At 41.9% G+C, this 26,670-nt stretch overlaps 1 protein-coding gene across 5 annotated transcripts in view; it reads left to right on the top strand.

Annotated features, from left to right (window-relative positions):
• The window catches only part of ADCYAP1R1 (ADCYAP receptor type I), a 184,358-nt gene that overhangs the window by 139,060 nt on the left and 18,628 nt on the right, over positions 1-26,670 (top strand). For 3 of the 5 annotated variants that reach the window (XM_084619285.1, XM_084619286.1, XM_084619287.1), the window contains 2 exons: positions 1,286-1,377; positions 23,770-23,853. In XM_084619285.1, coding sequence (XP_084475411.1) covers positions 1,286-1,377; positions 23,770-23,853 — 176 coding nt within the window. The remainder of the gene's footprint in view (positions 1-1,285; positions 1,378-23,769; positions 23,854-26,670) is intronic. The other 2 variants (XM_084619288.1, XM_084619289.1) reach the window with 1 other exon arrangement.

Here is a 26,670-nt window from a genome sequence, read left to right on the forward strand (position 1 = left end):
ACTTAGTCCTGCCATGAGTGCAGGGTACTGGACTAGATGACCTCTCGGGGTCCCTTCCAGTCCTATGATTCTATAGTAGAGCCATACTTGTTATAAGACTAAGTTATGTGGGCACAGATGCAGAGACTAAGATGGATTCAGAAAATAATAATGCAACATTTGAAGGTAGAGGAGCGTAAAATGAAACCGTAAGGGTCCTGCAATTCCCGGTGACAGATCACCAAGGGGGATTCACCCTAGAGGATACGTAGGTGATGGTACTTCCACCCCCTTCCCTTGGGGGTTTCAGTGAAGGGAAAGTTAAAAATTATGTCTGGGGCTCTGATGCTGGATGCTGCTGAGGGGATGCCCTGAGCAGAGCTGTTCGCAATTTTTGACTATTTTTTTTAATCAAAAATGCAGCAGCATTAAAATCAAAATGTTTTTTTGAAAACCTATCCGTATGGATGAAACGTTTGATTTTTGTCTGGAAAAAGGAATTTCAGAGCCCGGTGACTGTGTTAGCTTTTGTTTCTGGCGGGTTTTTAAATTGAAATTTTTAACAGAAACAAAATGGGATTTTTTTTTTACCACTTCTAGTGTTCGGTCAGGGCATTCCCCAGCTGCAGTAGCCAAGGCCCCTCACCTGCTCCCTTTTGTGGACATTATTCCACCACAGCCCCTTCCCCACCCCCCCACCTCCCTTCTCCCTGTCTGCATGGATCTGTGAGCTAAATCGAGCCTCAGGGCAGCAAGGAGCAATATGGCAAAGACACCTGCCTTACCCTCGCTCAGTAAGAGAACAAATCAGCTCTTCCTTCACATGTAGCCTGATTCTGAGAGGTGCTGAGTACATGAAGTCAATGGGAGTTGAAGGTGCTCAGTACCCCTTAGGCCTGAGATCTGGCCAGCCAAGTACAGGCATTCAAGGATCTGTTTCCCTTGCAGTTTTTGATAATGACAAATGCTGAAAACTGTTTACTTAAGCCTCTCATTAACTGTTGCTGGCAAAGGCATGCTCAGGCACGCAAGGGAGTCTGTGCCTACAAAATCTGGGCTTGGGGCAATAGGCAAAGTGGGAATGCTGCCTCCATGGCATATTGCCCCACTATTAATCATGACCCTGCAAAGTCCCCTCTCCACAGAGGTTCTACAGTGTTCCAGCTCTGCAGGTTTGGGAGGAGTGAGGAAACGGGGCCAGCAGGTCAGACTCTCCCTGTCATATTAGGAGAAATACGGCATAGCTAATAGCATTCTCCCCATAAGCCAGGATTGCTTTTCACTTCTCTTTTTCTTCTCTTCCCAGATAAACTTTGTTCTTTTCATTGGCATAATCGTTATCCTTGTGCAGAAACTCCAGTCGCCTGATATTGGGGGCAACGAATCCAGCATTTACTTGTAAGTACAATAGCTGTCAAATAAGCACTAATTAATTCAGATCTCTAATATACACATAGGAAAAACACACTCAATAGAACTCAATTGACTTTTTTGTCTGTGTCATAGAGTCTATTAATGATTTTTTTTTAATCCAACGGCCACTAAAATACTTTTTTTTAGTGCCACCTTTGATCTCTCTTTAAAGCTCTTAGAAAATAATTGTAAATGCTGTATATGTTTTAAAAAACGATTATGCACAGATCAGTTATTTGAAAATTAACATACTGTCCAGGCTTCGAGGATTGTTGTATCTATGGGACAGTTTGCTGGGCTTCATATGTTCCAAGGACCTGATCCAGAGTCCACTGAATTCAATGAGAGTCGTTCTGTTAACTTCAGTGGACTTTATCAGAGATTCTAAGTTACGAAGTCCTTGTAAAGTTACATATATTCCCCTTTTTGGATGGTAATTTTGAATCCATTCAACATAAACTAAACAATCGTTATTGCTCTTTAAACTGCTTCAAAGCTCACAACTAATCTTAAATGTTTCCATGTGAGTTTTTAAATCGGAACTTGTTTTCATTTTGCCCTTTTATTTTTTTTTTCCAAAACATATGTCCTGTCCATTAGCTCCTACTTCTTCCTCCTCCTAGAGAGTCGTTGTCAGCACTGATTTGGCTGTAAATCCCCATCTCTGGTTTGTGTCTCCCATTAGAATTATTTTTGTTTTTCTTTTAAATACTTATGGAATGTTGAAAGGAAAAAAAAATAGCTACAAAATGCCTGGTGCTTCCCCTGGTTTCCTGCCTAAGGACTAAGCAGGTTTCCCTTGCACCTTTCCAAAGTCCACGCATTTTGTGCAAGCTAAAACCCTGATTATTAGTCTTTGCTTAGCACTGAAAAATCCAATTTAACAGGTTACAGGAGGAGATTTCTTAACATTTAGGATTATGTTTAAAATTTCGATCTAATGCCTCCACTGTACCTTACAGCCCAGTCCAAAAGTCCTTACTTACACAAAAATCCCATTGAGGTCTGTGGTGTAGTAAGCAGTTCATTTCGTCACTGTTAAGTCCTGGATGGAGCGTAGAGAGATCCTGTGTGGTGACCACGTTTAAGCTAATTTAGAAGATAGAACTTCAGGATCTTTGTCTCTGTTGAGCATCCTAAATAATTCTCTTTGCATTCATTGCTATGGAGGCTTGTGTCTATGACAAAACACTGCAACATCAATATTTGCCTAAGTAAGCATTGCAGGTCTGGTCACTACAGGAACCCATAGTTCATTGTGTGACTGATGGATGAAAATCATTTTTTTCTCCTCTCCTATCCTCCAGTTTATGTTTGCATGAAATGGTGGCACTTCTGTAGATCACGGTCTCCTTTTGGTCTTCCCTAAATGGAACATCCATTTAATGAAGGTGTTTCACTCAAAGCTGTAAGCTTTATACCCACAGACCTAAAGAATGCTTTAAATACATTCTGCAGATACACACTGCTGAGACTTACAACTCAGGAGAAACTGTAGTGGCTAGGTTAGCCCGCTTACCCACATGGTTTGCCCAATCCAGTGCATGAAGACTTCCCATGTAATTGCTTGCAGGAAATCCCCACTGCATCTTAAATGGCAATCTAGATGTGCAGAGCCATCTCTTCCTGTGAATAGCTAAGTGCATGTTTGCTGCACAGCTATTACATATGAGGCAAAGCATGCCATAAATTCAAATGATTAGAGTAGGCTATGAAGCATCCTTGCCATTTTTTAGTCAATATGGTTACTGGGTTTCACTGATATTTTTCCTATGTGTATAGTTGGCAACCAGAACAAGAAAACATCATATTTTCTGTTTCATTCGCTGTCATTATTTTTTCATATTTGTTTGCAACTGTATAAATGGACATGTGTAAATATATCCTTCATTTATGTACGTGTTATGAAGTGGAGTGTTGTTTATCCAAACAGATTTAACAGTAGCAAATGTATCTAGAAGTAAGGCAAGACATAAAAAAATATATGCATAGATATTCACAGGCAGATATAGTATATATGCACACATACTGTATACAATTCTGTTGTTACATCAGAGGTATGGTTATGTCACCATATTAAAACTTCCATGGAATTTAACCTAGAGCCCATAATGAATATCTGCCCTGCCCTATTCTGTTATCTCAGACTAACAAATGTTTAGTTTGCCCATTTCTTTAACCAGACAAAAAATGAAACACTTCCACCCATTTCTGCAGTACTCTGGACACACCTCATATCAACAAACATGCTCAAAGCAGTTTTGGGGGGATTTATCTTTTTGTTCTAATGTACCATTTTGAAAAAAACACTGTGGAATTCAGTACTGTCAGGCGAAATGAGAATGAAAGACAAGGCAGCTTATTCTGTATCCCAGCTGTGAATCCATAGACATGATTCACGTGGGAGAAAAAATAAATGTTCGTATTGTTGAATACTGGTTGGAAAAAACACTTTGGGTGAAATCCTGGCCCACTGACCTCAATAGGAGTTTTGGTATAGGGTCAAGAACTGGGGCCAGAATTTCATCCTTTATTATAAAAATGAGACAAGCCGTCAAAATTCCCACTCAGACAGTCCCATTTGGGTCAACTCAGTACTCAAGCCCCATTCAGCAAAGCACTTAAGCACACGTTAACTTGTTCAGCAAAGGAGTTAACCATGTGGCTGAGTCCCATTGACTTCAATGGGGTATAAGCACACACTTAAAATTAAGCACCTGCTCAAATGTTTTGTTGAATCTGGGCATTAATAAACTGGAGGTTCACAAGTATATCTATGGGCAGAATTTGGGTCATTCAGTTCAGTGGAACTACTTATGTTACTGCTATTGCTCATGTGAATAGGGTGAACAAGATGTAGCCTCTTTGCATTACCCTAAAAAGACCACTGTGAATATGTTGATACACACACACACAGAGGCAGAGAGAGAGAGAAAGAAATGTCATACAGTACTTTAGGATAAGTTAATTCATACACTTCCATATTAAAGACTATGTGTATCTTTTTTGTAAAGACAAATACTCTCTTCACCCATATGGGACAAAAAAAATTGTATCCATACATTATATCCATACATTAGGATAATTTTATATGTTGGGTTTACTTGAGATGATACAGTATATGACCCAAATATAAATTAATATGTAAATGGTTCCTTATATATTAAAGTCCATACACATGAAATATGATATACTATCTGTGTATATGAAACACACATGCCCTTTCCATATGGGTAAACTTGCCTGTAACTCAAGAAGAATTCTAAAAAGCTTGTTACTAGCTTTGAGAGGAAATGAGAGGAAATGTTATATTCCTATTATCTATATTGTATCTTCACACATGAGGGTCATTTTATCAACTAGCTTATGAGTTTGCTGTTTCATAGACACTATGGGATAGACTCACAAAAGGACGTAGGTGCCTAAATCTGAGAATCAGACTCCATTGGGGTTCAAAAACCTTCTGTTCAACTGCCGCCTGTAGGTGCCTAAAAGTCTAAAATTGCTCAGCATCTAAATTTTTGCAATAGATATTCCTTAGGCGCCTATGTTTCTGCCTCTGAGCATGCACACTGCAGCCTTGTGCCAGTCATCCAGACACCTAAGCCCCAGTGTGATTCATGAACTGGGAAAGATAGATAGGTGTTTCTTCGCCTAACTTACCTGTGGGGCCCAATCCAGTAAGGGGACCTACAGAGGAGTGGAGGGAGAAGCACAAGGACCTCTGTCGTAACTTTAGCACAGTAGTTAGAGCACTTACCTGGGCTGTTGGAGACACCCAATTCAAGTCCCCCCACCACATGATTTGGAGAAGGGTTTCAACAGGCATCTGCCACCTCTCAGTTGGATGCCCTATTCACTGGGCTGTGGGGTGTTTTGATGCAGGGCTCTCTCAGTCTATCCTGTCAAAGCTGTTCCATTGTGGATACGTAATTACAGAAAGGTATTGGTATAGGATCCTGGGTCTCCCAGCTCCTGGGTGAGTGCACCAACCACCAGGCTATGGACTCATTCTCATTCTTTTGCTGGCTCCCTCTCTTTGGCCCAGTGATCCTTTCCTTATTTATCCCCAATGGAACAGCTTCCAAAGGAGAGACTGAGGGAGCTCCACATCAGAATATCCTATAGCCCAGTGACTGGGTCGCTCACCTGAGATGGTAGATCCCTATTTCTCCCTCAGGTGGAAGGGGAACTTGAACCCACATCCCAGGTGAGTGCTCTAACCACTGGGCTAAAAGTTATAACTAGGGCTGTTGATTAATCTCAGTTAACTCATGCAATTAACTCAAACAAATTAATCGTGATTAATCGCACTGTTAAACAATAGAATACCAAGTGAAATTTATTAAATATTTTGGGACGTTTTTCTACATTTTCAAATATATTGATTTCAGTTACAGCACAGAATACAAAGTGTACAGTGCTCACTTCATATTATTATTATTTATTATTATTACAAATATTTGCACTGTAAAATGATAAAGAAATAGTATTTTTCAATTCACCTTATACAAGTACTGTAGTGCAATCTCTTTATTGTGAAAGTGCAACTTACAAATGTAGATTTATTTTTGTTACATAACTGCACTCAAAAAACAAAACAATGTAAAACTTTAGAGCCTACAGGTCCACTCAGTCCTACTTCTTGTTCAGCCAATCGCTAAGACAAACAGGTTGGTTTACATTTACGGGACATAATCTGCCCACTTCTTATTTACAATGGCACCTGAAAGTGAGAACAGGCGTTCACATGGCACTTTTGTGGCCGGCATTGCAAGGTATTTACATGCCAGATATGCTAAACATATGAATCTTGGTAAATATTACGGTAATCAGTCTCCTGGGAGTGACCCCTTTAGTGGGCCACGCCCTAAGGAGCCACAAAGTTCACAGCAGCAGGCCCCTGGCCTCCAAGCCTGGCCCGTCAGCACCAGAGATTCCTGTCTCTCTCTGTGGCTGCCTGCAGCGAATCCAACAAGGCCATATTTCTGTGGGAGGCTTGAACTGGGTCCCTCTGAGCCACAATGCTCTCAGGGAGTATTTACAATGATGTAGGCAGCCTTTTCAAAGCATTGTAACCATTTACTAGTCACCTGGCACACAGAATTTGAAAGTCCTTTGGTTACCATAGAGAAATGAAGGTTAAAGAATAGTCCATGCTGGTTAGCCCAGACCCCCAGCCAAGCTGTAATGAACCCCATGTTCGGGTTCTGCCTCTCTCACTGTCAATCTGACCCCCTTAATGAGAAAGCCCAGAATTCTCTCCCAGGTGAGAAAGCCCAGAATTGCTTCCAGAAGCCAATCCTTTATCCCCCAACCACATACCTTCCAGTCCTTTGCTCTCAAGCTGGGATATTTGCTCAGCTTCCCTGCTGAGAAGTGGGGAAATCCATCTCCCTCTGGGTTCTTGGTTGCTAGGTGTCAATGTTCTGGTGATTGGGTTCTTCATTGTCTTGGATTTTCGACAGATGTGGGTTGGCTTCAGACAGTCTTTTTTAATGACACATTCAGACTCCGGTAGCTAGGCAATGTGCATTGCTATGTCTCTTAGCCTGCCCTGAGAGCAAAGTTGGTCATTTCCCCTCCCCCCAGTGGGTAGCTATGCAAAATATAGGGGAAACTGAGGCACACATAGGCTTCATAAGGACATTACAGCAAATTCTCATTTTATCACAGTGGCTAACCCCAGGAGAGCATTTGCAGCTGAGAATCAGAAGCAGAGGGAAGTGCCTCCCTGCTTTCCGGATTTAAGCACCTACCCCCAAAAGAGGGCTGGCTTGGCACCTTCCAGTGTATGGCTACACTGCACACTACACCTAAGCTCTGACACAAGTTTGTGCACAAACCTCCCTTCCATTCACATAGAAAACAGTCTGATTCAGATCATCAGGCACTCAGGATCAGGTTCCTCAGATCCTACTGAGGGGACAGTCAGAGCCTGAGCACCACTGGGACTTGGGTTCAAGTGCTTCCATTTTGCATGTGTCAGCTCAAACCACAGACACATGTGAGAAGGTCTGCATAGTGCAGTGTGGATGTATTAGCACATCTGTGAGGCCTGGGTCCAGCCATTGTAAGCCCAGGTCTACAATGCAGTGTGGATGCTCAAGTGCGTGCTGGGTAACTCTGAGCCTATAAGCCTGGGTCCCACAGACCCTGGTTTACAATGCAGTTTAGGCATAGCCCCAGTGGCTAGCTTAGGCGAGTGCTGGATTTTCTGAAGCCCATTCTGGGACACCTGTCTGTCCCCATTCGTTGTATGCCTAACCCAGGCTTTGTGAATCCCAGTGACTTTTTAGGCACCTAAAAGTGAGGCATGGTGACACTCAGCATCACTACATGTAACTTTCTTTGCAACTCTAGCCCTGTGGCCCTGATTCTACCAAACACTTAAGCACATCCTTGACTTTATGGACTTTAAGCATGTGCTTAAGTGCTTTCCTGAATTGGGTCTCAGGGGCCTAGTTTCCCATTGCCTTGGGGCCTGGTGCAGTCATTTCTACCTGTGCAACAGTGGGCCAAATTCTCTGCTGGCATAACTCCATTCAGTGGTGCTCTTAACAATCTGGGTTATCAGGTTTCCCAGACTCGTCCTAGAAACATTTAACAATAAATTCATTTATTTTCTCTGCTTAGCTCATATGTATATTGGGTGGCCTAATTCTTCATTCTTTGGGTACCCCACTGAAGTTAATGGGAGTTCAGAGTGCACCCAAAATGCACGGTCTAGTACCTGAATAGCAACCACCAGTAAATAGTTACCAGTATGGTTCATACATCATACGAACTAGTTTCACCAACGTGCCAGAAAGTCGTATGTATCTCTGTTCACATCTATCTAGCTATAAAATGATGTCACACTGCATTTATCTATTACTGCCCTGTAAGGGCCTCTTTGTTGGATGCATAGTGCATTATAGAGAAACTACATTGCAATAGTACTGATGCTAAAGTCAATGTAGCGTAGCCACCATATATTGTGGGACTTGCTTCATGCACATTAAAATGTATTCAGCACCGCAAATATGAGTGATTATCATCAAAATTAGACGTTCACTCTAAATAACCTCCCCAAAGATCATTATAAGCAATTTCCTGTGTTTTCAAGTTGAAAAGAAAGGTTAGAAACATTTAGCTAATTCCCCGTGTTCTTGATTTTGTTTCTGCAGACCAGTTAAATGCTTCAGCGCGTGTGATATCTCCAGTTTTATCCATTTGTACATCCACCCATTCATGACCAGCCTTGTGCAATTTGTCATCCTCCATTTGGTTCGGGCTCAACATTACCTGCATGCTGCTCGTTCCATTTTAGATTGAGTTGCTCTAACTGTGACAGACCTGGACAGAACAAACAACGACTCAGTGTTTATTTTAATGATGCTTAAAACCCAAAGTTCTCCTTCCATTTTACTTGAGTGAAGGCTGGATTCATGAAAAAATATCTCAGCCATTGAGAGGGGTGCTGATTTCATTGTCAATGCCCTTTAAAATTTCAGGACTCTTTTTTTTCAGAGTTCTCTCTTTGTTTTGCTAGCTTATTAGAACATATTTTTCCGTAAATATCATCACTTCTTAATCATCCTTACTTTCTACTGGCAGGAGCGAGCAGTCAAAGGCAAACATACGGAAAGTTCAGGCCTGTGGTCCTTGGGCCATGTTCTGCTTTCTGTTATTCTGGTGTCAGTCCTCAGTAGTTCCACAGACTTCACTAGAGTTGCTCTGGATTTGATACCAATGTAAATTAAATCAGGATTGAACCCGGTTGGAGTTTTGAGAACCTCAGATAAAAGGTCTTCTAAAAGGGTGAAGTGTTGATTATGTATTAACATTCATAATTGTATTTATTATTTCTTTTTGATTACTGCCTATGTAACACACAGGAGTGAGCTGATATCCCCTTCTAGTGGCTGAACTATGTAAAAATTATTGTCTCTTAGTGCCTCCAAGCTAAAGCAGCTGGTTTTATAGCTCGGGCAACAGCAACTTCGGCTTTTATATCCAGTGATCCAGGTAGCATTACAACAGATGACCCATCCAGGGCCATTGTTGCATCCATATATTGAAAGCCATGTACCAAATCATAAATGGGCAACTAAATTCTGACTATACCCAGGGTTGTGAGTTCAATCCCTGAGAGGGCCATTTAGGGATCTGGGGCAAAAATTGGGGATTGGTCCTGCTTTGAGCAGGGAGTTGGACTAGATGACCTTCTGAGGTCCCTTCCAACCCTGATATTCTATGATTCTAACTCTCCTTTTGTGGACTAGAGACAAGTTTCTACTATTTAGAACCCTGCTTTGACTGGCACAATCCATGGCAGATCAGTTGGTACCTGCATCATTCATATATTTTTTTCATGAATCAGCTGTGGAACAGGAAGCCAAGAAATGCTTAACATGCTGAACAGCCAAGGTTTTGTCATCCATCGCATGGCAAACACAAGTAATATGGTGAAGATAGGGGGCCAGATTCTGCACTCAGTTGCTCAGGTATAATTGAGCACAGAATTGTCTCTAGAGTTCTAGAGATAGTAAATAAACCTGCAGTGCAGAAATAATTACACTGAGGTGTCTAACTAAAATTTACTTTACTGTATGCATGACCAAAGTTACTGTTAATGAGAGGTTTATTTATATACAAAATGGAATGTAATTATATCAGTATGATAGGTTAAAAAAACCCAGGAGATGCATGAATCACTCATGTGCTGGGTTGAGCCATAAGACTAAAATAGCGCAAGCATTTCCATTCAGCTTTTTGCTTGCTCATTCACTGCAAAGGGCTAAAGCACATTGGATTGACATATATATTTTTTTTTGGTTCATGGATGCATAGTATAATTTTTTTGGTTTGTTTCTGCTTTTGCTTTTTTTAACCTGCTGTTCATCCTGACTTTTGTATCATGCCTGTTGAAAACTCAAAAGAAAAAAATAAAACCACACATCTATCTAGCTAATTCAGGTCTACGTCATTCCTCCAATCAGCATCTTGCTGGAAAGAAAGGAGAAACATGGCATATACCATAGGTAGGTATGATTTTACATATGGTCCAATCTAAAGGGCTTAGGTTAGCAGAATCAGTGTCTGAAAGCAAGTGTTTTGGTAAACAACACTCCTCTGCAATTCACTGACAAAGTCACTGGAAATTCAATGACTCATTTTGCTACTGCTTTGTCTTGCTGCAAGTACTCAAATTAACAGTGCCAGTTATTTCCAACAGGATCTTCCTGGCATAAACCCCATTTATAACAGAAAACTGCAGCTCCTTTGCTAAGTGGTCTGTCCATGGGCACGGCGCTTTAATTGCTTAAACGCGGACATTGGGGGGGTGGAACTCCCACTAACACCAGGAACGCCGGGGTCTCTTAAGCAAAGGTTTATCCATCCCAACACTAGGAAAAGATTATGGAAACAATGATCATTGATTACTTGTCGGCACATGAGACAGTGGGGTCCTAGTTCTAATTTCTAGAACAGCCAATAAGTATGTTGAAAATTATTGCTTTGACTATTTTTTTAAAGACTAAATCTTACCAAAGTTGCCTAGTGTTCAAGGGTAAAATGCCGCCTTCACAAATATTGTGCTTTTCCTTTGCATCCCCCAAGACAAATTCCCATCCTCTAGCCTAGTTTTAATTTGGGCTGTATCTGTTTTAAACAGCATTAAACAGACAATTGTCTGTACTGCCGTGGAAATTTAAGGTTATATAACTAAGAAGTATCACACTAGGAGTAATTAAGGTGAACCCCCCACACTCCAAAACTATTTGCAGAAAGCAGTGGAAGGCTCTGGCCTGTCATTGAGCTATCTGTGTATGATACTTAGATGGTCCCATTACTATAGTATCTGAAGCCTCACAATCTATAATGTGTTTATCCCCACAGCACTCCTATGATCTATATCCCCATTTAGCATATGAGGAACTGAAAGACTAAGTGTCTTGCTCAAGGTCACACAGGGATCCTCTGTTATAGCAGAAAATGGAACTGAGGTTTCCTGAGTCCCAGGTTAGCACCCTAACCACCCATCCATCCTTCTTCTGTACATATCCTGCTTGCATTATTTTAATAGTGATGGGAGGAGCAGGCCTAAAGCCACATCCAGCTTGGATTTGGTTTTGCCATTTTATCGGTGACTTCCCAGTGCAGCATTTCATATGAGGGACTACAAGATTTGTAGTTTTCAGGGAGGTCAGTTTAAAGAAAATCCCATTAATTTCCAGTGAAACACGAACACTTTACTGTGGCTACATACTACGCTGGTAGCCTCTGATTTTGATACTGTAAATCACAGCAGCACAACTCACATGTTCGTAGTTACAAGGTCACCTGCAATGCATGAAATTTTAAAATACTTTTCTGCTTGGGATTTTTTTGCATAATTAGAGTCATGCCTTTTAGAACTCACTCAGCACAGGTGATAGCCGTAGCATGTAGGCCAATTGGGCTTTGTTTTCTATTTTGAAGTAACAAGTGGTTTTTTTTTTTCTCTAAACATTGCTACATGTGCACCCTGCTCCAATGTATTTGTACCAACAGTTCCATGGTTTTGGCATGTGGCTGAGAGAGGAAGAGGTACAATCACCAGGCAGGCTTTGTTGTGAATGTGTTGGCTATTTTTGAAATCTTTATGGGCTGCAGAATTAAGAGAGCCCTGATAATGTCCCAGTCGATTCCACTTGAAGCCATTACATTCTGTTGGGTCATTTGATACTTCCCTAATTGTTGATTAGCCCAGTCCTGTCAATATCCCACAGGTTTCTGAGATGGTATTCTGAGATGTGGATTTATGAGCTTCCCCAGGCACTCACTGTCCCACCTTTGCCAGTGCTAGTATGTCAAACCATGTACTGAAGAACACAATGGCTAGGATAAAATGGCCATTCTTGGAATTTTTTTTGGGGTGGGGAGAAGGAGGGATTTTGAGTTTTGTTTTTCAGCTTGATCCCCACTCCTTTTTTCTTGGAGTCACTTGCTTAAGGGGGCTGAATTAATCTGGTCTTCATGCTGCAGTTGTTCGCTGTCTGCAGATAATGGGAAATAATTCTGACATCTCTTGATCTATGATGTGCTTTTAATTTCTTTCCAAGCTTCAGGCACACAATGCTATTCTGTCGAACTTCTGTCGCCATTCGCATTTAGGCTTCTATCACATGGCAAACAAAAACGGTGTTAATTGCCAATAATGGCTCTTCTTTTTTCTTATCCTTGATTTCTTGTGCCCTTTGTTTTGCAATTGACGCTCTTCATGTCAAATGTCTTAAGGATTCTTGATAGGCGCGCTGGACAAGCGTGCAAGCACTTCATGATGTGTGGCTGTGTTGAGTAAGACGATGCAGCTGTGGTGTAGAAAGGTGTTGGTGAACCTGTCTCTCATGAGACTAACTTATCTAGAACATAAGAACGGCCATACTGGGTCAGACCAATGGTCCATCTAGCCCAGTATCCTGTCTTCCGATAGTGGCCAATGCCAGGTTCCCCAGAGGGAATGAACAGAACAGGTAATCATCTAACTGTGTGCATGAAAGGAACTGCGCGCTGGTGATTATGCAGTTAGTTAAATTCTCTGGGCCATCTTAGGGATCCCCACTTAGGGAACCTGCACATTGCAAATCACATAAGTAGTTCCACTGAAGTAAACAGGACAGTTCATATGAATAAGAGGCTGCCGTTTCAGGCCTGTACACTCCATGCAGCAGCCCATTGGGTCACATCTCCTCATTTCCACCTGAGTAACGCCATTGACAGTACTGGTTTGAAGAGGTGTAGCAAAGATCACTTCGCCCATTGACTGCAGTGGGGTTTCACTAAGCACAGACAAGCATAGAATTTGACCTTGTGCTTATGTCTCAGTCAATCTGATCATTATTACTAAAGCATATTAAGGTTGATTCTCTCATTTACACCATTATAAATCAGGAATAACTCCGTTTAAGTCGATGGAGTTACGCCAGGGTACAACCAGTGTGAATGAAAGGATAATTGAGCCCACAGAGCCTGCCCTTAGCCTGTGTAAATTTGGCACAGCTGCATCGAAGTCAATGGAGTTCTGCCAGTTTAAACCAGCTCTCCATCCGGCCCTCAGTGTCAAATGTTCACATACGCTCTAAGCTTCCCACTGTACATTTTGTGCTTTTATTAATGGGCGTTTGTGCACACCGATCTAAAAATGCAAAATCTTGTTGGCATGCGCAAATGCTTGATTTTGTGAGAATGCAAATTTGATAGTCCACATTTCCAGGGCCCCTTAGAAAATGCAGCCATTAGTGTTAGACTTTCAGCTTATGCTGATTTGGGGCATTAAATGCTATGTTTAAAAAAATGGGAGTGACTCATTAATTAATTGGTCTTCAGTGGGTGGATTTGGGCCTGAGTGCTCTGCACATCCGGTCAGTACTCCTTTCTGTAATTGCATTCAAACACACATAGGCTTCTCTCAGGCTTTGTCTAGTACAGTATGTTTTCCATATTAGATCCATTACTATCATGTCCTCTGTGGTTATGTCAGTGCATTTATAACAGAATCACTCCATTATACATGACAATGTACAACACCCCTTTGGATCACTGAAAACAATTCACTTGGTTAAAATAGGATCACAGGAAGTCATATAAGGGAAGCTCGAAATGATATAACTTTGAAACTATAGCACATTTAGTAAAGAAGATTCTAGGCTTAAGTGTCCCCTCGCTGCTTCCTTCTGCTCCCGGCCTTTCTGTCAAAGCAAGGGCTACCCTACGATATGCTCTCCCTTCCGCTGCTTGATCTCCGAGTGAGGCCCACTGCCTTCCTCAGGGCTGCCTGCCTACCCTATTGATATGGACAACACCAAAGATGATTCCAGGGTATGGTTTATTGCTGACCAGGGGTGGTTTGGACCCAAATCTCATTTCATCCCAGCTGAGTGGGATTTAGGACTTCCAGACAAATGGTTTCAGTATGAGCCCATCTGCACAAACAGAGAAACATGAGAGCTTCCTTACTAAGTCATACCATGGTCCATCTTGCCCAGTATCCTGTCTCCAACAGTCGCCCATACCAGAACTTCAGGAGGAGTGTACAGAACAGGACAATTATGGAGTGATCCATCCCCACTTCCACTCCTGCCTTTTTGTAGTCAGAGGCTCACAATTGCTCCAAATATCGGATTGCATCCCTGACCATCTGGGCTAATAGCAATCAATAGGCCTATCCTCCATGAACTGCTTTTTGAACCCAGTTATATTTCTGGCCATAACAATGCCCCTTGGTGACAAGTTCCACAGGTTAGGTGTGCATTGTGTGAAAAAGTACTTCCTCTTGTTTGTTTTAAACCTGTTGCCTATTAATTTTGTCAGGTGACCTTGGTTTTTGTATTGTGTGAAAGGGCAAACAGCACTTCCCTATTCACTCTTTCCACACCGGTCATGATTTTATAGACCTCTATCATATCCCCCCTTAGTCATCTCTTTTCTAAGACGAACAGTCCTAATCTTTTTAGTCTCTTCTCATGCGGAAGCCATTCCATACCCTTGACCATCTTTTTGCCCTTCTGTGAAGTGTTAGAGAGCTTATTCCTTCACTCTCCCACTTCCCTGGTCCTTCTCACATGAACAGAGAGCAACAATACCCGAAGTCCGAAGGTGCAAACAATTCGATGTTTATTGGGGTGAACTTCCAGCAAGCTTAAATACAAGTTCCTTTTCCTTATTTCCGAATCCCAACTTACTTCCTGTTTGCCCCTAATTTATATAGTAATATTCTTAGCTATACCTTAACCAATCATTCTACTAAAATTTAACTAACCAATCCTAACATATTGTAACATGATTATGTAACCAATTATATCCCACCACCTTAATTAGTTTACACCCAGCAAAATTAATTATACAGCAGACAGGAACAATCACAGAACCAGACAGAGATTATACAGACAAACAATAGCAAAGTGGGAACTATAATGGCAAGACAATACAGAAGTGAGGATTTCACATCCCAGTATTGATAAGTGAGTTCTTGCCAGACAGGATGCTATCAAACTAAGTTTTCTTTTACATTTTCTAGGCACTTCCCTTTCTCTGGAGCTGATAGGCACTATCAGGACAGGATTGTATTCCTAACAGCCCAATAGCACCTTCTTTCCATGTGACTACTTTGGAATGTGAGGATGTGACCGGTCGCTTCCCAGCTTATGGCTGCCTCTGCTGCTTAGCCAAAGGCCTTAGCCTAAGAACAGGGCCCCAGACTGTCACAGTAAGAGAAGGACCTTACATTGGCAGACAGTGATTTTGATTCTTTCTTTTATACCTCTAACTAGCCAAGTGATAAGAATACACCTAACTTCTTAAAGTACAGGCCTTTACAGACAGGCCTGAATATCTATATCCTAACATGAAGCTTTTCCAGTTCCACTTTATCCTTTTTGCGATGGGGCAACCAGAACTGGACACAGTATTCAGGGTGTGGGTGTATCATAGATTTATGTAGTGGCATCATGACATTTTCTGTCTTATTTATATCCCTTTCCTAATAGTTCCTAACCTTTTGTTGGCCTCTTTGACCTCTGCTGCGCTTTGAGTAAAAATATTCAGAGAACTATCCACAGTGACTCCAAGATCATTGTTTGGGGTGGTAACAATTACGTTAGAACCAATTATTGTATATGTGTAGTTGGGATTATGTTTTCCCATGTGTATTACTTTGCACTTATCAAGTTGAATTTCATCTGCCCAGTCACTCAGTTTTGTGAGATCCCTCTGTAATCCTCACAGTCTGCTTTGGACTTAGCTATCTTGAATAGTTTTGTATCATCTGCAAATTGACACTTCACTGTTCACATCTTTTCCAGATCATTAACAAATATGTGGAACAGCACAGACCCCGGTACAGCTCCTTTGAAGACTCTGCTGTTTGCCTCTCTCCATTGTGAAAACTGACCATTTATTCCTACCCATAGGTTTCAGAGTAGCAGCCGTGTTAGTCTGTATTCGCAAAAAGAAAAGAAGTACTTGTGGCACTTTAGAGACTAACCAATTTATTTGAGCATAAGCTTTCGTGAGCTATAGCTCACTTCATCGGATGCATACTGTGGAAAGTCAGTGAGGAGATTTTATATACACATAGACCATGAAAAAACATACATTGTAAGGAGAATGATCACTTAAGATGAGCTATTACCAGCAGGAGAGTGGGGTGGGGGGGAGAGAAAACCTTTTGAAGTGATAATCAAGGTTTTCTCTCCCCCCACCCTACTCTCCTGCTGGCAATAGCTCATCTTAAGTGATCACTTTCCTTACAATATACATTTTTTCATGGTCTGTGTGTATATAAAATCTCTTCACTGTACTTTCCACTTTATGCATCCGATGAAGTGAGCTGTAGCTCACGAAAGCTTATGCTCAAATAAATTGGGTTAGTCTCTAAGGTGCCACAAGTCCTCCTATTCCTACCCATCGTTTCTTACCTTTTAATCAGTTACTGATCCCTGTGCAGACTTTCCTCTTATCCCATGGCTACTTATTTTTCTTAGGAGTCTTTGCTGAGGTACCTTGTCAATGGTTTCTGAAAATCCAAGTACACCATATCGACTGGATCACCCTTATCCATGTGCTTGTTGACTCCCTCAAAGAATTCTTATAGATTGGTGAGGCATGACTTCCCTCTACAAAAGCTGTGTGGATGCTCCTCCAGCAAATCATGTTTATCTACGTGTCTGATAATTCTGTTCTTTACTGTAATTTCTACCAGTTTGCCCAGTACAGAAATTAGGTTCACCGGCCTATAACTGCCAAGATCTCCTCTGGAGCCCTTTTTATGAATTGATTACAATAGCTATTCACTGGCCATCTTGTACAGAAGCTGATTTCAGTTAATACTACTACAATTAGTAGTTGTGTCATTACATGTTTGAACTCTTTCAGAACAACTCATGGGTGAACACCATCTGGTCCTGGTGACTTATTACCATTTAATTTATCAATTTATTCTAAACCTGCTCCTATTGACACATCAATTTGGGACAACACTTCACATTTCTCACCCAAAAAAGAATGGCACTGGTGTGGGTATCTCCCACATATCCTCTGCAGTGAGCATGGGTGCAAAGAATTCATTTAGGTTCTCTGCAATTACTTTCTCTTCCTTAATTGCTTCTTTAACACCTTTGTCATCTAGCTGCCCCACTGTCTGTTTTGCAGGCTTCCCGTTTCTGATGTACTTTACAAAAAAATCACTGTTATTGTTTATGTCTTTAGCAAGTTGCTTCTCAAATTCTTTCTTCCCCAAAACATTCCCTGGTTGCTAAACCTAAATTCCTCCTTCTGACACCAACTCATCTACACATTTAGACCTTGCAATAATGCCTGTCTTATTGACCCTGTGCATAGAACTGGAAGCATTTCAGAGAATGCTACCATGGAGGTCCTGGACTTTAATCTCTTACCTAGGAGCCTAAATTGGGCCTCCAGGACCTCTCTCCTACATTTCCTATGTCACTGGTACCTACATGTACCACAACCACTGGCTCCTCCCCAACACTATATATAAGACTATTTAGATATCTCATGAGATCCTCTCTCTGCCTTCTCACCCAGCATGCAATTCACCAGTCATCACAAACCCAACTATCTATGTTTCTAATAATTGAATTCCCTGCTACTCTTACCTGTCTCTTCCTAATAATTGCGGTTCTTGCCCCTGGAGGGATATCCTCAGTGTGACAGAAGGTGGGTCCTAACTATGGGATCCTTTCCCTCTGCTCCAGTTTGATGCTGTCCTGTCCTGAGAATTTCATCGTCCTCCACAGCACAGGGGCTGTCAGAAGGTGGGACTGCTCTACTACGCCCCCAGAAGTCTCCCTTCTGTACCTCTGTCTCTCTTTGTTCATCCAGTTCAGCCACTCTGACCTCAAGAGCCCGTACTCAGTCTCTGAGGGCTGTGGTTTGCTTGCACTGTATGCCCACAAGGCAGGTAACTGTACATGTTGCACTCGGTGCAATAAACTGGGGAGCCCCAAACATGCTGCTGGTCTTTTGCCTGCATTTTGTTTTTTTTAACTCTTTTGGCTTTTTTTATGTAGCCTTAGTTTAGGGTATGTGTGTTAGAGGCATTGGTTTATTTGGCTTTTTTATTACTTTTCTTGGGGACTTGGTGCCTTTTGGATTGTTATAATCCCTCAGCCTCCTCCCCCAGCAGCCAAACTCTCCTTACCTCAGTAGCTCACTCAGCCGCTTTGCTCTCGCACTTTGGCACGTTATCCTTATCAAATAGCCAGCGTCAGTAGCCGTGGTAGGCTGACCAGGGCCAGTAACGCTAAGCCTGTGGAGCAGTGGGTGGCGGCTTCCCCTCAGGCAGCCAGAGCCCGTGTGTCAACTTCGGCTTTTGGTTACCATGGGGTAAATCTGGAGTAACTTCTGCTTTTAGTTACACTGGTGTAAACTCGTTTAATTTCAGTGGGACTAATCAGGATTTACACTCGTGTAGCTTTAAGCAGCATTGGGGCCCCATGTCATCAGTACCATGGACGCATTGGAAACAAAAATAGCCTCTCCACAGGCATCTGGTCAAATTAGCTGCCCTCTACGCAACAGCTCCAGGGTTCTGCATTGACTTTGACTTGGCAAGCCCATAGAAATACACAGTGTAAGCCATACTCACACTCCTCAAGCTTATAGACAAGAAATGAAGTTATTCACAGAGATTTTGAACTAAGAGTTCTCGAGAGAATGTTAGAGAGGTTGGAGTTGGACAAGAGTTCTGGGGAATGGGAGTCACTCTCAGAAATCCAGCTGAGAGGCAGGTTTCTCTCTGTGAAGTACACAAAAACATTTGTCCGTAGGGCAAGACAAACACAATACAGCTTACTCTCTGCCTGAGTGGATTGGGTGATGCATAGTTCTAGTATAGTTTCCCTGAGTAGGACGGATGTTCAAATCTTGTATAGACTGAAGTTTTGCAGACATCACAAGTAATATTTTGCAAATGCAAAACTGCTTCAGCTTTGCAAGCATTTCTTCCTGATCCCTTAAACCCACACTTTTTGCAAGGGTGATTTTGGATTTTTCTAGCTACGGTGAATCCTGTACTATTCAGTAGGAAGAGAAGAAACTCCAACTCAAGCCTCTTCAAAAAAGCTAAATAGATACAAGTAGGTGCCTAGAATATGAGGTATACACAGAGTCTATTTTTCATTCGATAACTCCTCCTCTCCACTCCTTTTTGCACAGTTTGTCTGCATTATTATCTCTGGCCTACATTCCACTATGTTTCCAGTCTCCTTTCCCCAGGCTTGTCTTCACTACAGCACTAAATCGGCGCCACTGTGGTTGATGCCGCTGCGTCGATTTAGTGCTTCTGGTGAAGACAAGCTACACTGACAGAAGCGCACTCTCTTGTTGTAATTAATCCACCTTCATTAAAGGCGGAAGCTGTACCGATGGGAGAGCATCTCCTGCCGACATCGCATGGTGTAGACACTGCGTTAAGTAGATGTGAGTTGTGTCGCTCGGGGGCGGTTCACACCCCTGAGTGACATAACTTACATCGACGTAAACAGTAGTGTAGACAAGCCGCCCGACCCCACTCCCCCAAAAGGAGTTGCCCAGGAATTCTTAATAACATCATTCTTAACTTGTATAACGTTTCCTCTTTTTCACCTTTACAATCATGCATCAGCCAAATTCTCCCTCACTTACACCTGTGCAGGTGTACTGAGTTAAGCCCTACCTCTTAATCTCCATCTGCCTTGATGACAACGCTTCGTCCCATTCCAGTGAACGAACCTGATCTATCAGCGTTCCTAAATCCACGATCAGTGTATTATCAAAGTGCTGATGATATGCAAAATGAGAGCACAATACATTTTCATTAAACATTAAGAAACGGTTTGACCTCTTTTGCTTTTCGCTCTGTTTAGAAGGCAATAGGTCAAATTAGATGAGGTAAAACTCTAGTAAGTATGTTTTAAGAGGAAAAAATTGGGGATTTTTGAGAGCTTTTTGGGGGAAAAAATAAATGTTTCTGGTTTTGTTTTAAGAAAAAGCCTTTTTTTGTTTTTGTTTTTGTGCTTCTTTCTTTTCCTTTTCCCTTTTTTCAGTGATCAAAAAGGGAAAGGGGTAATGGATTTGGATACAACTGTATTGTATCCAAAAAACCACACAAACAATCATGATATAAAAGCTTCTAGCAGATCTACATTCTACAGATTTTGGGTTTATCTTGTAGAATACAATAGCAGGGGTATAATTCTCTATTAAGTTCAGTAGAATAGTTGAAAAAAAAAAACTTGTGGAAAGGTTGTGTTATTTTTTATGAAGTTCTGCAGACCTTTTCCATAATTATCCCAAAATGTGTACCGCTCTTTCCTGACTTTGCAGCAGCACTTGTCCATCAAATATTATTTCCAGAGATGTGCTTTTTCCTGCTGAAAATGCTATTTTAGCAAACAAGCAGAATCATGTTGGTTCTTATCCACCAGAATTATATATGCACACACACAATGGAAAATTAATCTGACAACTAGAAAAGGAGTGTAGCTATACCTGTGTCGGTCACAGGATATTAGAGAGACAATTGGTCCAGTAAAAGATGTTATTTCTAAGTAAAGAAAGGAGTGACGTGATAAGGGAATCCATTTCTCAAGCTTCAAAGAAGGTGCTGCATGAAAACGTGTCAGGAAGAAGTAAATCTATGATTAAGATTTTCAAAAGTGGTAAGCAATTGAATGCCCAATTTGGGAAACGGTAAAAGGCCTGATTTTCAGAAACTGCTGAGCACTGCCCTCTGGAAATCAAAGAGTGAGGTACCCCAAATCACTAGTCACTTTTGAAAATTTCAGCACTCATGAAAACAAGCTGACTGAATCTTCTAATATCGTCTCCTGAGTCCTCATTATGGATTTCAGTTGCCAAACAATGCACAATACAGCACAGTAAAAACAGACAAGGTAGATGATGCAGTGAGCATTCATACTCGGAGAAGTGATTTACTAACAGAAACACCATGCAGTTCTGTATTTACTCTCAGCACTATGCACAGTAAATGAGCTCTGCTTACAAGTCAAAGCATGATTATTTTTTTCTGTCTGCTAGAACAGTATGTGCCACAGGAGATCGAAAACTCCTGCTCTGTTCTCTCGGGCTCTTACATCATTACCAATCATATTCTGCAGTTGGAATGTAGCTGTCAAGGTTGTTGAAGGTGCAAAAAGAGAGCAGTGTCTTTAATAAGTGACTCAGCAGTTCTAACCGTAGTAATGGATATGGTCAAGCTACAAAATATTTATTCGACTTTATTGTTCAGTTTATAAAATGCACCTTCTGCCATCTCTAGGCAAACTGATGAGCCTTAACTGAGTCATCTCGATGGGTATGGGGGCTGGCGAGCTTTGACTTTGCCACCTCTAGGCAGATGCACAAAAACACGAAAATAATAATACATTAACACAACCAGAGAAAGACACAGTGTCAAGTGCAAAAAAGTCCCTCAAACTGTCATAAAAATTCCTTCCTTCCCATGCTACCTCTCTGGGCAAATGCCTGAGTAAATAAATAGGCTTTGCAATCAAAAGAGCTGAGTTACGTCTGTGAGGTCAGGTTGGGAAACAAATTGCAGTCCTGGGGCCTCCCCTGGAAATGCTTCACCACCTGACCCAAGAACTACAAATCTGTGGGCTGTCAGCTGGAGCACCACAGATGGTCTTAACCACCAGAGGGTAACAGAAAAGACAAAAGGCCTGGAAGAGCATCAAGGATCGCCTAAAGCCCTGAATCCAGCAGGGGAAAATTCTCCTGATGCAGGAAACAGGAGAAAGACAGTGATTGTTGTCTGAAGACCTCCTCTCAAATATTCCTGTAGGGAGCATGCCTGGGGAGAGAGGAGCATATTAGGGGTGGAGTTGCAGCATTGCAGAGATTTTGGACAGTCCTCGGAGCCTGCCATAACTTAGCCTGCCAGATTTGTCTAACTCATACTAGGGGCTGCTCTGGACCCCAGAGTACCCCAGCAGCTGGAGAGTACCAAGGTGGCTTAGAGCTACCTCCTTAGCCCCCTCGCCTCTTGGTCTGCAATTTTTGTTCTGTATCCCTTATAAGTGCAGCATAGACAGCCCAGGATGGAATATAAGGGGCCAGCTGCTCCACTTCAGGGGAGCTATGCTGATGTACACCACTGGAGAATGTGGTCTCTAAAACAGCTAGGACCCAAAATAATATACCATCTATACATCTAAGCCAACTCCTTGATTTTTTTCCCCAGAAGCAAACAAGAAGAGAGCACTGGTGTAACAGGGTCCCTGTGGGAAGCCCCACTAAGCAATCACATTGGACTTCTGGGGGTTCATTCATACCAGAGTTATTCCACCGATGTAACCTGGGGCAAAGTGAAAAGTCCACCTACAGGTGGGTTGCAGCAATACAAAGCATTCGTAAGCCCTGCTCCCTGCCACACGCTGCTCTCCCAAATTGGGTGGGGCTTGGTGGGGTAGAGCACTTGATACCACACATCCCCAGGGCAGCCTTCGTTGATGGAGGCTCAGCCACGAGTTAAAGCTGATAGGACCCCCAAGGGGAAGCAGTGATGCAGAAGCCACCTGCACGCGCTATAGAAAGTTGTTAGCCATTGGCTCCTTATAAATGTTCCCCCAAGTTTCCCCAATCCTACCTTTCTTGCCTTTCTGTGAGCATGCCTCCCAGGCACACACGGGAGTGTAATGAGTCCGTCCTCTTCCCTGGGGCTTAGCTAGAATCTCAAGGAGAAGGTGTGGTACTGTCGATACTGAATAAGGCTGCCGTTTTTGCTTGTATACTCCTCTGAGTGTAACCACCCTGGCAAAGAGTCCCAGTGAGCAGAGCCGGTCATGCACACAGTTTCCCAAGGAATTCCCATGGTTTAGAGGAAGCTAAACTGAAAAAACACATTGGTGTCCGTGACCACTTTCTAATAATGAATCACACGTGGCTGTAGAGTTACGCGTGCCTTTAATTTGGAGCTGGTCAAACAAGACAGACTTACAGCAATTTCTGTTTTATAAATGTATTCCAAATACAAACACATAATACCTATGGTCTGGTTCAATTAAGTATATTGTTCTTTTTACTCTCTGTGCAGTATCTGACAGCAAAGTCACACGTGTTTTTTTTATGCATAAATGTTCTAATCACCTGCAGCCAGGTTGTTCCTCCTTTAACTTATCTGTGACTCAATACACCGCAATTGCCAGGAGCAGCTAATGCATTTTATTTATGTTTTCGTTTTGATCAAAGAGCTGGTTTGCGCTGCATTTGCATTTAGTTGCATCCACTTTCCACCTTTGTGCCACGTCTCGTGAAATGTGTTGAAACTGACCTACTTTGGCCTTTTCATGGTATTCTGAAAAAAAATGCTAATCTTGTCATATTTAGCAGCTGCGTTCAGAAATGCTACTGTAAGCCCAAGAGGGCTAACCAGCACTCTTGCAAGATGTCAGAACTATCCACCATTACCCTGTAAGTGTACACAATCCCGTGACATTATTGTGTTTTTGTGAGGCATGTTGCAAATAAATGGTTTATATAAGCAGCGGGGCAGAAGGGAAACTGTTCATTATTTCTTGTTGCATGCGGATGGGTTTTTTGTTTTTTTGTTTTTGTTTTGTTTTGTTTTTGTCGTGTGCTTCTGCTGATACATCACAATCAAGAATGTTAAGCTTATTTGTTGCAAATGTGTCAGTTTATTGACCAACATGATTTATGATTATGAATAACAGAATTACTGCCTAATCCAAAGCCTGTTGAAATCAGTGGGAGTGTTTTTTTATTGAGTTCAGTTGATTTTTGAATCAGTCTGTAATATACCCACAAAGTCTTTATGAAAACTTTTAACAAACCTGCCCATTTTTAAAGAAAAAGCTATTGGTCATTATGTAGCAAGGGAGTGCTATGCACATTGGAAAGAAAGTGCTTTGCCTGAAACTTTGCTAGGAAAATATAAATATGAAAAATATGGACCAGATCCACAGCTGGTATAAACTGGTATATCTTGCCTGAAGTCAATGGAGCTACAGCAGTTTATGCCAGCTAAGGATCTGGCCTAAAATGTATTTATGTATATTTGCTGTATGATGTACAGCCCAACTTTCACTGGAATTTCATGGTAAAATCTTTTGATTTGAACCCTGGACTCTCAAAGGTGGCCTGCCAAACTGATCTAAACACAATACAGCCTTTTGTCAAGGTCAAGGAAATTTCCCTTCTTAATGGTTGCACACTTTTTCCCCTTGCTTGAAAACCTACCCCATTTTGAGCCTGAAAAAATATTTTTCTAGTTTAGAGACGGGATCTCTTCTCAGGGTACTTACAAAAAGAGAGCGGAGGAGCTGCCCAAAAAGATTCAGCCAAGGAACTGATCCTGAATAAAAACAAACACAAGAAATAAAAAGTAGGAAAAGAAGAAGAAAATAATTGTTTTTTAAAAATCAGCAATAGGCATTTGCTCAGTCCAGAAAAGGTAGTGATCTGAGACCACCATAGAAACTGGAATCCACATTTCTGAGCTAAAATCATTTTTAAGGATGAAATTCACCACTTAATTCACATGGAAATGGTGGACAGGCCTCATGCTGAGCCTCTGCATAGCGGTGAATTTCACTCTAAGTAAATTCAGAGCAGTTGAAAGGTGGCAGATGGACAGCTGAAGTCTTCTAGCTACCGTAATATAAACCTAGCACAGGCTGCAGGCAATATTAACTCTCCATGTGCCATCCCAGCAACATACCTCCAGCGTGTTCATGAGGGCTGCTGTTTAGGTGTGACAGGTTAGTTCAGTGTTCATGGCCATTCAGTTGTTAGACTGAGGGCATTAAGTGCTAGCATTCTTACTGACATGCCAAACAAGAGAAATGTAGTCAGCTGCCCTGTTCGGTTTCAGAAGAGGCCCGGCTGATCTAAGTGGTCTGTTTTCCAGCCAGGCAGAGATAGGCAGCCCATTGACGGAATCTTCTACATTTCGAAGCTGTGGAAATATACAGATAATGTCTCCATCCAGGAGATTGCTGAGTTCCCAAACAACCGTGACCGCTCCATACCCACCCGTCTCAGGTTTTGCCTTCATTGTTTGTTTTTTATTAAAACTTGCCAATGTCTCCAATAAATAGATGCTGACTTACTGTATATTCCAAAATACAGGCAGTGGAGCATAAACCAAGCATCTAATTATACTTGCAGCGTCCCATTCCTCCATTACCTAGTGTACAAATAGGTCTTTTGCCCTTTATCCTCCTCCTTAAAATACAATTTTGTCATCCTGAGCTACTTATACATGTTCCAAATTAAACTAGAAACCAGATTTAGCCTTTTTTTTCCTTCAAAGGAGGGGTCCCAAATAGCATAATAACTATTATATAAATCTTTTTCGAAGAATACAGCTTCATAAATCACTTGGATCCATTGATAGCTTAACATAAGAATGACCACGCTCGGTCAGACCAATGGTCCATATAGACCAGCATCCTGTCTTCCGTCAGTGGACAGTGCCAGCTGCTTCAGAGGAAGCGAACAGAAAAGGGGAGTTATTGAGTGATCTTCCAGTCCCAGCTTCTAGCCACCAAAGGTTTAGGAACACCCAAAGCAGGGAGTTAGTTGCATCCCTGACCATCTTGGCTAATAGCATTTACAGACCTATTCCCCCGTGAACTCTTCTAAGTCATTTTTTAATCCAGTTATACAATTGGCCTTCACATCATCCCCAGGCAGTGAGTTCCGTGGGTTGACTGTGCATTGTGTGAAGTACTCCCATATACTAGTTTTCAATTACCCGCCTATTAATTTCATTGGGTGACCTTTGGTTCTTGTGGTAAGTGAAGGATAAATAAAACTTGCCTTGTCCACCCCATTCATGATTGTGTAGACTTCTATTATATCCCATCTTAATCATCTATTATCTGAGCTGATCAGTCCCAGGTGGTTTTGATCTCTCCTCATATGGAAGCTGTTTCATATCCCTAATCATTTTTCTTGCCCTTCTCTTTAACTTTTCAACTTCTAATATATCATGTTTGAGATGGGGTGACTTGAGCTGCACACAGTATTCAAGGGGTGGGCATCCCATGGATTTACGCAGTGGCATGATAATCTTTTTGTCTTATTATCTGTCCCTTTCTCATCGGTTCCTAACATTCAGTTAGCACTTTTGACTGCTGCTGCAAGTGAAGTGAATGTTTTCAGAGAGCTAGCCACGTGGACGGCTGGCAAAGTTTCCCCTGGGGAAGGCTGGCTCCCTGTCCTGCCTCTTCTGCTCACGGCCCAGGCTCCGCTCCCATTCGGCCC

The sequence above is a fragment of the Lepidochelys olivacea genome (genome assembly GCF_965140295.1).
Source record: "Lepidochelys olivacea isolate rLepOli2 genome assembly, chromosome: 2".
NCBI lineage: Eukaryota > Metazoa > Chordata > Testudines > Cheloniidae > Lepidochelys > Lepidochelys olivacea.